The 15,169-nt window shown below is 44.5% G+C and overlaps 1 protein-coding gene across 3 annotated transcripts in view; it reads left to right on the forward strand.

Moving 5' to 3' along the window:
* cep85l (centrosomal protein 85, like) overlaps nt 1-14,905 on the forward strand; it is a 437,369-nt gene extending 422,464 nt beyond the window's left edge. For all 3 annotated transcript variants that reach the window (XM_070885315.1, XM_070885314.1, XM_070885316.1), the window contains 2 exons: nt 6,178-6,403; nt 9,022-14,905. In XM_070885315.1, coding sequence (XP_070741416.1) covers nt 6,178-6,403; nt 9,022-9,170 — 375 coding nt within the window. In that variant the 3' untranslated portion in view covers nt 9,171-14,905. The remainder of the gene's footprint in view (nt 1-6,177; nt 6,404-9,021) is intronic.
* The last annotated feature ends 264 nt before the right edge of the window (nt 14,906-15,169 follow it).

Here is a 15,169-nt window from a genome sequence, read left to right on the forward strand (position 1 = left end):
GAGGAAGCCTGGCCGGCGAACTGGCAAGAGCTGGAGGCCAAGGTCGCCGCTCACCTAGGGCGCTGGACAGGACTGCTCCGAGTGCTGTCCTACAGGGGTCGAGCGCTAGTCATAAACCAGCTGGTGGCCGCTATGTGTGGTACCGGCTGGTCACTTTGACCCCTCCCCCTGCGTTTATCGCCAAGATACAGAAGAAGCTGGTGGACTTCTTCTGGAACAACAGGAAGCACTGGGTCTCTGCCGCGGTCTTGAGTCTCCCACTTAGGGAGGGCGGTCAGTCGTTGGTGTGCGTCAGCACCCAGCTAGCGACTTTCCATCTTCAGACCCTGCAGAGATACCTTTACGTCGAGCCCCCTCCTAGGTGGTGTGTGCTGGCGATGTATTTCTTCCGCCAGCAGCACAGCCTCAACTACGACACGCAGCTCCTGTTTGTGAGCTTGGGGGGCGTCAGGACCGCCGTCCAGGGGCTGCTTGTCTTTTACAAGGAACTCATCAGGGTCTGGAACAAAGTCTCCACCAAGCGCAGCTCTCCACCGGCTGGAGTGGTGGCTGTATTGCAGGAGCCGCTGCTCAGGAATCCGTACCTCCACGGCCGAGGTTTTAGGTGGCAGTCGGACGAGAGGGCTGTGGCTGGTGAGGTGACCAGGGCCAGGGAACTGCTCCATGGCGGAGGAGCGGGCTGGCATGGCGTCTAAATTGGGCCGACTTCCGCCGTTCGGCCGATGCCATCGAGTCGCTAAAAACAGCGCTGGGCCCTGACTCGGTTAGGTGTGTCGAGGAGGCTCAAGCACGTGGGGAGATCTCGTCCGAACTGACCCCCGTCAGGACGGAATTCTTCATTGGCGCCAAACCCCGGAACCTCCCTCGGGAGCCGGCGCTTCACAACTTGAGACGCCTCGGGGGAATCCCCTCCCTGCCTTTCAGTTCCGCGCGGAGGGGTTTCCTGTACGGGCTGCTCCTGCACACTCTCAACCTTGCCATCCTCGTCTGCCATCCGGACCCGCCATGGCGTACCATCTTGCCGTCCAGAGGAGGTGGGGGTCCCTGATGGAGGGCACTCTACGCAGGAGGCCTCCCACTATTTATCGGGGACTTGGTCTGGAGGGTGGTGCACGGAGCAGTCCCGTGCAACAAATATTTAAGCCGGTTCACGGGCTCCCAGGCCGTCTGCAATTTCTGCGGTCTGGAGGAGTCCGTGTTCCATGTTTTTATCGAATGCATGAGGTTGCAGCCCCTGTTCCATTATTTGAAGGGGCTGCTCCTCAAATTCTGGTTGCACTTCAGACCCACACTCCTGATCTTTGGGCACCCTGTGCGGAGGGGAGCGGGTAGGTCCGAAGGCCTCCTTGTAGAACTGTTCCTGGGCACGGCCAAGGGTGCCATCAGCCGGTCCAGGCAGCGGGCGGTCGAGGGGGTCGTTCAGCCCGACTGCCTGCCTCTCTTCCGCGCTTACATCCGGGCCAAGGTGTCCTTGGAGATGGAGCACGCGGCATCCACCGGTACGCTCATGGCCTTCCGCGAGAGGTGGGCGCCGGAGGGACTGGAGTGCATTATTAAACCCGGCAACCAAATTTTAATTTGATTTTATATGTTTTAAAGTTTAATTTGTTTTAATTGCTGGTTTTAGTGTCCCCCTCCCCTTTTATAGGGGGCACGTAAAATTTATGATTTTAGTGCCCCATAAAAAAAAATTTTAATCACAAAAAACAAAAAAAAAACAAGAAAATCAAAAAAAGGTCAGTTGAAAAGTGTTTGGAGTGTTCTCCCTTAATCAGGGGGCACTTGATTTAATGTTTATTTATTGTTTCCTACAAAAGAGTTGTAGAGCTGTTGAGCGCAGATTACAACATTTTTGCCAGGGCGATGTCTGCTCGCCTTGGTGCCGTGCTGGACCACATGATCCACCCCGACCAGTCCTACACGATCCCGGGCCAGACAATCCACGACAACATCCATCTGGTCCGGGACCTCATCCACCATTCCCAGGAGGCTGGTCTGTCAGTCACCTTCCTTTCCCTCGACCAGGAGAAGGCGTTCGACAGGGTGGATCACGAGTATCTGTTCGGAACTCTGCGCGCTTTTGGGTTTGGGATGCATTTCGTCACCCGGATCCGACTTTTGTATGCTGCTGCGGAGTGTCTGATTAAGGTTAATGGGTCTTTGACGGTGCCCCTTCGTTTTGGGAGAGGGGTGTGCCAGGGATGCCCCATGTCTGGCCAGTTATATGACATCTGCGTGGAGCCTTTCCTGCGCCTCTTGCAAGGATCGGGCGTGGAGATCGGCCTCTCTGCTTACGCCGATGACGTGCTCCTCATGGTCGAGGATCCCATTGACCTGCGGAGGATGCGTGAGTGCCAGGAGATTTACTCGGCCGCATCCTCCACCAGGATTAACTGGGAGAAATGTTCCAGACTCCTGGTGGGTCAGTGGCGGGTGGACTCCCTGCCGGAGGAGCTCAGGCCTTTTGCCTGGAGCACGACCCACCTTCTCTATCTGGGAGTCTACCTTAGCCCAGGTGAGGAAGCCTGGCTGGCGAACTGGCAAACGCTGGAGGTCAAGGTCGCCGCTCGCCTAGGGCACTGGACAGGATTGCCCCGAGTGCTGTCCTACAGGGGTCAAGCGCTAGTTATAAACCAGCTGGTGGCCGCTATGCTGTGGTACCGGCTGGTCACTTTGATCCCTCCCCCTGTGTTTGTTGCCAAGGTTCAGAAGAAGCTGGTGGATTTCTTCTGAAACCACAGGAAGCACTGGGTCTTGAGTCTCCCACTTAGGGAGGGCGGTCAGTCGTTGGTGTGCGTCAGCACCCAGCTAGCGACTTTCCATCTTCAGACCCTGCAGAGATATCTTTACGTTGAGCCCCCTCCTAGGTGGCGTGCGCTGGCGACATATTTCTTCTGCCAGCAGTTCAGCCTCAATTACAACACGCAGCTCCTGTTTGTGAGCCTGGGGGGCGTCGGGACCTCCGTCCAGGGGCTGCCTGTCTTTTACCAGGAACTCATCAGGGTCTGGAACAGAGTCACCACCAAGCGCAGCTCTCCCCCGTCTGGAGTGGTGGCTGTCCTGCAGGAGCCGCTATTCAGGAATCCGTACCTCCACGACCTCAGTTTTAGGTGGCAGGCGGCTGAGAGGGCTGTGGCTGGCGAGTTGACCAGGGTCAGGGACCTGCTTGATGGCGGAGGAGCAGGCTGGATGGCGCCAGACGTGCTGGCACAGCGCCTATCCTGGGCCGACGTCCGGCACACAGCCAATGCCATCGAGTCGCTAAAAACAGCGCTGGGCCCTGACTCCGTTAGGTGTGTCGAAGAGGCTCAGCACATGGGGAGATCCCGTCTGAACTGACCCCCGTCCGGATGGAATTCCTTATCGGCACCAAGCCCCGAAACCTCCCTCAGGAGCCGGCGCCTCACATCTTGAGCCTCCTCCGGGAAATCCCCTCCGTGCCTTTCAGTTCTGCATGGAGGGGTTTCCTGTACGGGCTGCTCTTGCACACTCTCCACCTTGCCATCCTCGTCTGCTATCCGGACTCGTCATGGTACACCATCTTGCCGTCCGGAGGAGGTGGGGGTCCTCAATGGAGTGCACTCTATGGGGGAGTTCTCCCACTATTTATTGGGGACTTGGCCTGGAGGGTGGTGCACGGAGCAGACCCGTGCAATAAATTTTTAAGTCGGTTCACGGGCTGCCAGGCTGCCTGTAATTTCTGCGGTCTAGAGGAGTCCATGTTCCACGTGTTTATTGAGTGTGCGAGGTTGCAGCCCCTCATCCAATATCTGAAGGGACTGCTCCTCAAATTCTGGTTGCACTTCAGTCCCACACTCCTGATCTTTGGGCACCCTGTGCGGAGGGGAGCGGGCACGTCGGAAGGCCTCCTTGTAGGACTGCTCCTGGGCATGGCCAAGGGGGCCATTAGCCGGTCCAGGCAGTGGGCGGTCGAGGGGATCATTCAGCCCGACTGCCTGCCTCTCTTCCTCGGTTACATCCGAGCCAGAGTGTCCTTGGAGATGGAGCATGCGGTGTCCACCGGTACGCTCGCGGCCTTCCGTGAGAGGTGGGCGCCAGAGGGACTGGAATGCATCATCACGCCCGGCAACCAAATTTTAATTTGACCCTTAATGCTTACAGTTTAATTTGTCAATGTTTGTCGGTTTTAGTACCCCCCCCCCCACCCCCACCCCCACCCCTTTAGCCAGAGGACACTTGTATAATTTGTATTTTTAGTGCCCTCAAAAGCAAAACCAAGGGGACACTTGTTTGAAACTGTTTGGAATGTGCCCCCCCCTTTAACCAGGGGGCACTTGATTAATGTTCTCTACAAAATAGTTGTAGAGCTGTTGAGTGGGAATGGCTGAGCCAATCATGTGATGGTCACAAGACTCAATAAAACCCCAGCCAGTTGGGTTCGGCGAATCCACGATGTAGCAGGTGGTTGTGAGCCTGGTGGATGAATTGGTAAAGTGTAATGTGATTGTTAACCGTTTTGCTAATAAACCAACTAGTTTTTAATAGCAATGTGTTGCTATGAATTTTTAAGCAAAGAACACATTACAGTGTCCATGCACACAAATCACTAAAAGCTAGTCCACAGATACATACAGGTACATACAGCAATCAAACAGGCTAATGGAATGTTGGCCTGTATCTCAAGGGGGTTGAAATACAAAGGGGAGGAAGTTGTGCATCCGTTGTACAGAACCTTGATCAGACTGCATCTCAGAAAGGATGGATGGCCATGGCTCAATGGTACCTCTCTCATCTCTTGTGGGGCTGAAATTGAGCCCTGCCCAAAACAGGGAGTACCTTCCGTTTTTAAAAGTTTTTCTCCACCCCAATCCATGGGGTGGAGATACCAGATAAATTCACCTCTTTGGTATTTTTTTGGTCGGGGTGGTGTTCCTTTGCAGTGGGTCGGCCGTCCTCACCAGTCATCAGCGTTGTGCAGGAATGCTGATGACGGCAGCGCGACGCAGACATGCCGCGTTGCGCTGATGCGCCACAACGTCCCTTCCCTTCAGTTAAAGGGGAGGGCCGCTGCGAACTCTGCAGAGTTTTCAGTGAGGTCCACTGGGCAACCAGGGAAGGTTTCGGTTGCGCCAATAGCTTGGCACCCAAAGAAGGCGTGGGCATAATTGTCGGCTCGACCTGGCAGTCAGCCGATGATAAAAAATAACATGGAGTCGCTGGCAGCGCGACCTCCCCTTTAAAGGGGCACGTGCCGCCCAGCCACGCACAGCTCCCCGCTGGGGAAAGCTGTCAATGGCAACGACCGGCGGCGGCGCCACTCCCAGGGAGCAATTCCGCACAGGGGCCGGAACGGGGGTCTCCGCCGGTCGGTAAGGGGTCGGCATGTGCCCGCTGCGGCAGGAAAATGGGCGGTACAGTAACCCATTCCTGCCGCTTCTGGCTCAGGGGCAATTTGGATCGGTAAGGCCTCTCCACTCCATTCCCGCCTCTTAGAGGTGGTAATGGAAATATAGACATAGAACATAGAAAATAGGTGCAGGAGTAGGCCATTCGGCCCTTTGAGCCTGCACCACCATTCAATAAGATCATGGCTGATCATTCACCTCAGTACCCCTTTCCTTCTTTCTCTCCATACCCCTTGATCCCTTTAGCCGTAAGGGCCATATCCAACTCCCTCTTGAATATATCCAATGAACTGGCATCAACAACTATAGAAACATAGAAAATGGAGCTTATGGAGGGGGGCAATTTCAGCCTCTGTAGGTTCAAGTGCCACTCCAAAGACTAGAGCACAAAATCTAGGCTGACATTCCAGTGCAGTACTGAGGAAGTGCTGCATTGTCAGAGGTGCTGTCGTTCAGATGAGACATTAAACAGAGGCCCCTGCCCTCTTAGTTGGACATAAAAGAACTCATGGCTTTCCTGATAATGTCTCCAGTTTGCTGAAAACGCAAAGAATTTTGGAGCCAGGGTTCATAAAAACATTTTTAATGAAAAGTAGCTATTGAGGCAGCGGTTATAATATAATTTAAAATGGAATATTATAAGCATTTCAAAACAAAGAATATAAAATGATACAGGGAAATAGCAGAAAAATGGAATTAGACCGCTCGAGTTGAAGAGTTAGCAGCAGCGCAGGTACAATAGGCCGAACGGCTTACTTTGCTGTAATTTCAATGATACCCACATGTAACCTATGTTTTCATGTCTTTGAAGTTTTCATCAAAGAACCAAAGACCGTCGGAACAAAATTCAACCTGTGATGAACAACCACAGGAAACTGAGAAGCCGAAGCAATCCTCAGCGGAAGAGACACCAGCCATCCAAAAGCTACTGAAGGAAATGTCCTACTGTCTGTGTGATCTGCGCGCACTGTGCAATATTCTTACTCAGATAGCACAGGGCAAGGAGCCTAACCTTTCGCTGCTACTTGGCATACAATGTAAGTATACATTTCAACTTATTAATCAACCTCCTGTAGCTTTGCAGACAGGGAGTCAAGACTAAGTGTAGTTTTCAGCAGATGCAAGGTTAGGGGGTAGAAGATAATTAGACCAGAACAAGTTGGCATAATTCAGTCACCATTTGAAGTCCTTAGTTTTGTACAATGCTTAGATTTTCTATGATTATTTATAGTTGAATGTGCCCCAGGTATGCCTATTTCAACAGTGCAAAGCACAAGAAAAACAGGTTGAGATCCTTCGCACTCCATTCCTTTGCACTTCACACATATTTCCTGGGATATCTCCAAATGGGGTCAAAGAGCCTCCAAATGAAATTACATGGAATTACATAGAATGTACAGCACAGAAACAGGCCATTTGGTCCATTTGGTCCATGCCAGTGTTTATGCTCCACACGAGCCTCCTCCCACCCTACTTCATCTAAATCTGTCAGCATAACCTTCTATTCCTTTCTCCCTCGTGTGTTTATCTAGCTTCCCCCTAAATGCATCTATGTTATTCATCACAAGTCGCGAGTTCCACATTCTAATCACTTTCTGGGTAATGAAGTTTCTCTTGAATTCCCTATTAGATTTATTAATAATTATCTTATATTTATGGGCCCTAGTTTTGGTCTCCCCTACAAGTGTCTTCTCTTCATTTACCCTATCAAACCCTTTTATAATTTTAAAGTCATCTATCAGGTCAGCCCTTAACCTTTTTCCGAGAGAAAAAAGCCTCAGTCTGTTCAATCTTTCCTGATAAATATAACCTCTCAGTTCTGGTATCATCCTGGTAAATCATTTTTGCACCTTCTTCAGTGCCTCTATATCCTTTTTATAATATGGACAAGTGTGGTCTAACCAAAGTTCTAAATAATTTCTCAGCTTTTCATTTCGATCCCTCTAGAAATGAACCCGAGTGTTTGTTTTGCTTTGTTTATGGCCTTATTAAACTGTGTTGCTACTTTTAATGATTTGCATATCTGTACCCCTATATTCCTTTGCTCCTCTACCCTTAGACTCTTATTTTCCAAGGCATATGTGGTCTTCCTCGTCTTCTTAAGAAAATGCATCACCTCACATTTAACTGTATTAAACATTTTTTGCCAATGACAAGCCCATTCTGCAAGTTGGAAGAGATGAAAATATTTATATTGCATACTAATGAGGTAGGAGTGATCTCACCACTACTCCCACTTCAATTTCCTAGATTTTTGATGGACGCCCAGAAGCCAGCTTGCTTATTCAAAGTGATCATTTATTGAAGATTGAATATATTTTCATTTTTCCTTGGTTTCACTTTGTATTATGTTATTCAGTATGGTCAGAACCTTGTTCTTTCATCACTGGGACTCGGCATGACTCCAATGCAGGTTGATGGGATGAAGGTCTTCTCACTGTGCTGCTGCTGAAAAGGATCCCACGTGAACGCACAGTTCATTTACCCATAACTCACACACTACCAGACAGTCTAATATTGTCTGCAAGGATTGGCACTATAGTAAACAAAAATGTAAAACTTGTGCAGTGGGAGGTGCTTGCCTGAGTTTTGGATTAGTCACATTGCTGGACAGGGTAGTAAATCCTTTACCCTGGGGGTGCTTAATTCTGAGACTGGGTGCAAACAGTAGGAAATGATCCCATTCCCCAGGCTCTTGATCAGTATACAAATTCTCTGCACTCCTCCCCCCCCCCCAAAAAAAAAGAGAAATAATTAAGGACAAATCACTTTATGACATGTGTTTGCTAGTCAAAAACATTGTAGTGAAAATCAAAGGAGGGGCATCTAATATAGAATCATAGAATGATACAGCACAGAAGGAGGCCATTCTGCCCATCATGCCGGCTTGTGGAAAGAGTTATCCAATAGTCTGACACACCTGCTCTTTCCCCATAACCATATAAATGTTTCCTTTTCAAGTATTTATCCAATTCCCTTTTGAAAGTTATTATTGAATCTGCTTCCATCCCCCTTTCAGACAGCGTATTCCAGATCACAACTCACTGCATACATTTAGTTTCCTCTGCTCACCCCGTTTCTTTTGCCAATTACCATAAATCTGTGTCCTCCAGTTACCGACCCTTCTGCCACTGGAAACAGTTTCTCCTTATTTACTCCATATAAATAATTATATTATATTAGTTGGCCCTTTCCAGCTGAATTTCTAATTTGCATTTCAAGATTATCGGGAACTTACGGGAACAGACAAAATGGTTGTTTTTAATGGTTCATTTTATCGGGTTTTCTGCTCTACTACGAACTACTTTTACAATCTAAGCAGGATAAGATATAAATATGAAGTAACAGTGTTGTTATGAAGAGGTTGAACTCCAATAAAAGTTGCATAAATATATAAAATTGAAACTTAGAAGTGCAAGCTTGTCTTTGAAATTTTATTTGTAAAAATTGAAATCAATTCTTCAACTTACAGTTGCTCAAATATATATTTACCTCTGTTCATACTCAGCAAAAAAAGTAGGAATATAACATGGGAAACAACACTTACACAAACAACTTCCTTTTCCCTAAATATAGTAAAATCTATCACAAGTAGGAAAATCTATCCCTTTGTGACAAGATTTCTGTGGTAACTAATATTTTCTGCATTGTTCAGGTGATGAAGGAGAGAATTGCCATGGTGGAGAATTACTTTCAAAGAAGCTAACTGATGTCTACCAATTACGGAAAGATATTGATGAATTAAGGACCATAATATCAGATGGGTATGCTCAGGATATGGGTGACAACTGTATTACTCAGTGACAATGTGTTTATCTTGCAGCAAGATGAGAATTGACTGTAATGCTGCTTTATTACAGTCCTGTGTACCTCCATTAAAGAGCCATAAAGCAGAGTTGCAGCTAGCATCTGAAAGAATGAGCCATGAATGAAGCTTTGTTGTTTTATTGAAAGATGTGATCATAGAATAATATATGAAAATTTGCTCCCAGTTTTTTTTTCATTAAAACTACTGAAGGCAGAACCAATGTGCGACAAATATGATTTAAATTAAGGCTATTTTCTTTGATAGAGGGGATTTTTTTTTCTAATTTGAATTTGGTGACAATACTGACTAGATTTGGGTTGGTTATAAGGCATGTTAAGATTTGTAGGTTTTACTCTAACTTAAAGTTTAAACTTTTAAGTTTGAATCTTCAAGGGCTTAAATTGCCAATCTGCAATGTGGTGTGGCATTCAACTTTACTGACCAGGAAGGTCTGTGATGTAATGTCCAGTTTGTGTTGAGTTAGCTATTCTCAGCCAGGTTGGAGAAGGCTTTACAATTTACCTCAGTGTCTTTGAGCTGATAAGGGAAACAGTAACCAGGGCTCCTGCTCCTGATTGCTATCCAGTTGAAAAGTGCTTATATTCAGGTATTTGGTTTGGCTGTGATGTTCCACCCTCCTCCACCTTGGGCGAATAATTGACAATATTCACTGTCTAGGCTTACACATTAAGAATATCCCATTAGAGGAGGTACCAGAGATTGGCAGGTGGCTATAGAACTGTCCTGTTGAATGAGCCACCTCCTTCTGACAGGAGGGGTGAAAAATTGGAAATATTGTTTAAACAGGGATAGCAAGTGAATAATTTCATATCTATTTGAATGATTCTTAATTTGCTCCATTCAGATGGACTGTGGACAGTAATAACATTGCTGGTCATTACTGATAAAATGCAACTTAAAGTATTTTCCACAGGTAGCAACTATAATTTTAAGTTCCAAAACACAGGTCTAAATTTAGATTTATTAGACCATGCTTAAACTTAATTGCATCCCCAAACTCCACCCGTACCAATACTTCCTCAATAACTCCAGGCTGGGAAGATCTTTTTCACTTTACCAGAATTGTATTCCTGTTTCATAAACCTATTCATGGATCTTTTACAGTCAAAACAGGCAATTACAGGAAAATTTGTGCTGTGCACTCAAGTCTGGAACAGACTGTAAACTAATACAGTATGACCAAAAACTCAAAGGGAAAGTTAGAGAGAAAAAAAGAGAATAATGCAAGAAAACAGAGAAAGAATCCGCAGTTCATTGAGATAACTGTATCTTGCTAATTGCTATTTGGAACACTTCAGTATTCTTCTCATTATATCACGACCATTAGCCATAAACATTCTATAATATTAGATTGTATCTATCTCAACCTCATATACAGCAATTTGAAATGTGACAGATTTTGCTTCTCACCTGGTCAGTTTGATTATAGTATGACACACTGACTCACATTTCTGGAATCCTAAATTTTGGTTTAGGTTTAGCCCCATAAAGATAGATCATTGAAAGGATCTATTACAATTTGACTATCATCCATCAGATTTTGCAAGACACAAAAAGTGCTATCTGACAATCTCAGCTCTGAGGAGTCTGGGGTAATTGTGTAGAACCAAAGAAATCTCACCAAGTACAACAAAGGTTTCAGTTTTAAAGCAGTACCATCTTGCATGTTTTGCTAAAATGTTAGTCATTTGTTTGCAAACACATGTAAAAAAGCATCATCATGTCAGTTGTACATGGCATAGGCATGACAAAAATGAGAATTACGCTGGGAATTTCCTGGGGAGGGGGCGGAGGGGGTGTTGTGCTCCCAATCGACCACCGTAACTTTGATGGAGATTGGCAGAAACCCCCTTTATGTGTCCAACCAGGGCTTCCGTCAGTTACAATTAGTCGGGAGAACTCCCCATGATATTCACATCTTTTGCTTTTTTACTCTCTCTGAACATAAAGTATTTTAATTAATTTGTTTTTATTTATATTTTCCACCTTTAAGTTTGTGAATTGTGGTTTCACTAACAAAGCAATGCCATGTCTCTGAGGATACCTAAGGTGTGAATAACAGAAAATATTTACTAGTCACCAGGCACACAGTAGAAATATTTTCAATCTTCAACTGTCTCCCAGTAAAAAACAAAAGGGGACAGAATTCACAGTATGATTTCAGCTCTCTAGGCTGGTTCATAAAATACCTTAGTTTAAATAAATATTTGTGGTTCACTGGGTTACAATCTAATACTATAGAATTTTTATGGCTAACAGTCGTCAATTCTATCATCCTATGGAAAAGGACACATCAAGCTACTGGGATGTATAACTGAGGTCAACATAAAGGCTCCTAATGACTATTTTCTATCTGGTACTTTATCCTCATAATTGCAGCAGATAATAATTGAATAAAGAAGTTAACTGTCAGCAGTTAAGAAGATTGCTGTATGCTTAATAAAGGTTTAATCTCAGAGGACAAACGTGATAGTTATTTCAGAATTACAGTTATTATAACCAGTGAAAGTTTCATCAGTGCTAAATCAAATGTGAGGTACACTGTAGCAGTCTGTCACCCGAGGCAAAGATTAGACCTGTGTAATAGAATAGATTGTTGGTGAAATAATCAATTTTCAATTTTCTTAAAATATTCATGCATGTCAATAGTAATTAGTTTAACTGCAAACAGTATGGACACATCTTTGAAGTAATTTGGAAATTTTATTCTAACTGGCCATTCAGATACCTTAAATTGGTCCATCTTATTAGTTTTCACACAGACACAGCTTAAGGAAGCTGAGCAGTGGTTGAATTCAGCTTCAGGTAGATATGCATTTTATCCAACATTTATACAGAATGTCAAACTACTATAGTCCAGAAACACCCTTTAAATACAAAATTAGCACTGTGTTCAAGGAACAGCCACTCTGTGTTTTATCAAATGTGAAAAGCATGACTATGTTTTCAAACTCTCATCATTTTCCCTCAGGCCACACAGTGGGTGCAGGGCAAGAGGGGGAGGGCAGATGCTTATCAATCCTTATTCCAAGCAACTGACAGAAAGTACTTGAAAGCAGCCCAAGGTCTAATTTTCTCTTCCTCTATGAGAAGGCACTTAGTTAGCATCTAGTAAGTGCCTCCCCACAGCACCATTGATGAGATTGGGAGTTCAGCATCGTGGGAAAACAAATCCAATTTTGTGGTACTTTGTGTTGACATACCAATGTACAGCATTATATACCATTGAGTATAGAAATTGATTTATGCCTATGACATTAGAGTTAATAATTAATTGGTTCTTCCTAGATCACTGCTGTAATACTTTTTCATTTAGTGGAGCATATTGGATTTTTAGATGGAGTGTTTTTGAAACCAACAGTTGCGCATGTGGTTCTTTCTTTAGAATGAAGTGAATTGTGAAATAAAATATGCAGAGTGCAAGAGGTAATTAGAATTGTGTTACTTTCATTCCAAAATGTTGTTTTTTTGTACAAAAAAAATCTACAAGAGTGTTTCTAGAATATGAGTCCATATAAATCTCTTGTGCTTTCTAATTTTGCAGTGCTAACTGGACTTGGTATGGAGTCATAGACATTTTCTACCATGGACTTCATACAATGTATTGCAATAAGCTACTAATGTGTGTATGCAATAACTGAAAATGTTCTTACTGCATAATGGTAGTTTATTCTTTGTGGAACCTGACTTCTGTTGACTGGATGACCTGATAACCCTTTTCCCATTCTCTCCCTCCATAATACACGTTGGCACTTATATAACATAGATATATAAAAACTGCATGATAAATAATTACAAACTTTGCAGTACTTATGGAAAAATTGGCTCATTTTGACACCAAGTGCTGATTCTAACTGGTCCTGATTGTAGTTCAGTTCCCACCGTGCTCCGTCCCTCTCCAATAATGTATTCACCTTTCGAGCAGCTCCTGATGCCACCCTCCTCAACATGTCTGTCCAGCTTCCCAATGTTGCCATTGTCTTCATTGAGACCACTCTTCCCAGCATTGCCAATATATTTCTGGAGGCTACAAATACCACCTTTCCTAATATTACTCTATATCACCATTAATGTCCGAGAGAGCAACAAAGTCTACCTCACCAATTCTGGCACTTCTCCCTAGTGTTACTTTCGTATTCTTGGAGGCTGCCGATAATATATGGGTGACTTCTGCTATATACTAGTTCTAATAAAATTATACGGCATGTTTTTATGAACAGGTTTCCAATTTTGTTACACCTAATGTATTAAGGAAATCTTAACCCCCCATCAAATCTAATGTATCCTTTTTGCTCCCAATGGGGCCAGTACGCTTCCCAGTCCTACCACAGCTTTCTTACATTTAAACCCCCAATAACTAAGATGCATGGCATTTTGGTTTCCCTACCTGTACATTTTAAAGCAGAAAATCTTGCATAGCTAATTAATTTCCTTAACAAACTCCAAATCGGTGTACTGCACACTTCAAAACATAATCATCTACTGAAACTCTACATGGCACTAATTAGGTATTTTTTTCCCAGTTTCAGATGTTCACCCTTCCCTAGAGTGCAATGATTCACATTGGATGTCAGCAGCTTGCCAGTGCTGAACCCAAGTGGCTTCTCTTTGTGAAAATCACCCCCAAGTCTGAATCTATCCTCAACTGACATCCAACTGTGTGTACTTTCCTACAGGAGTCACTGAACAGGGATAAAGGTCTTGGCTTGATTTTACTCTTCCTGGCCTAGGGATACTGAGGCCAACTGTAGTGCCTCCACGCTGCCCTGGATGTCAGTTAACAGCTCAGACCAGGTATCACCCCACAGAGCCATAGGATGATCTGGTACATATGAGTTGTTCGCTCTTGCGTTACTTGCAGGTATTTTGGGGAATAGCTATTCACTAATATTTTACAGTTAAAATGTTTTGTGAATCACCTATCAGCTTGGCATACACCTCCCAGATGCTCGATCGTCTGAGTTTACCGGCACTGATAGAAGGGAGAGAAGGGGCAAAAGGAGGAAGAATACCTAATTAGTGCGATGAGTAGGAGTAAATTATTATATTCTGAAGCAATGGCAGCTTTACCTCTCACTTGCCTCTGTACCCTGGACCCAGCCTACTTTCTTAATTAGGCTTTCCTGTAGTCTGTTCCCTCCCTCCGTGCCCATGCTAATGTGCTGGGAGTTGAGCTGCCCCAATTCACCTGCTACCAACAGCCCTTCCTTCCACCTGATCTCTCCTTGTTTCAATCCCTGCCAGCCTCCTGCCCACTGTCTTCATGCTATTTGCCCATGAGCAACTTGGTAGGAGCTGCACAGGTTCATTATAAATGGATCAAGAGTTAGGTACTTTCTGTGTACCATTGTATTACTGGTAATACTTCCCAAACTTATTGAAATACAATCAGATTCTAACTGTAAACTATGCACCTCATAACATAGGGGAGCTGTGGTGACTATGACTGAAATAGGTTACATGCTTTGCAATGATTTTCCTGTTGCTTTTTGTTCCATATCTATCTATATGAAAGGAAAGAACTTCAGTGATGGCCTTACACAAAGATCTTATTGTACAATAAAGAAACTGCTAACTTGCACTTTGAAAGGATATATTCTGCCTCTATTTCTACTGTTTTTAAACATAAGTTTACAGCTAGATATTTTATGCCAAAGTTCTATTTATATTACATTTTGTAAATATTATAATGGCTACTATTTTTCCACGATGAAAGTGTTTTGTTTTTATATGTACAGAAATGTAATAAAGTTTTTATATATTGAAATGAAAGTTTGTTGAACAAATTCTTTAATTGTGTGAAAGAGCTGAATTGGTTGCCCACAAAATGAACATTGCTGTAATTTCACAAAATATTTTATTTATCAACCAGCTGCAGCCTCATTACGGTTTACACTTTGGCAGCAAATTGAAAGGTGCAAGATCTCAACAACACATTACCCATGTGACCCTCCCACACACAGACTGACACACA

The sequence above is a fragment of the Pristiophorus japonicus genome, chromosome 7 (genome assembly GCF_044704955.1).
Source record: "Pristiophorus japonicus isolate sPriJap1 chromosome 7, sPriJap1.hap1, whole genome shotgun sequence".
Lineage (NCBI taxonomy): Eukaryota > Metazoa > Chordata > Chondrichthyes > Pristiophoridae > Pristiophorus > Pristiophorus japonicus.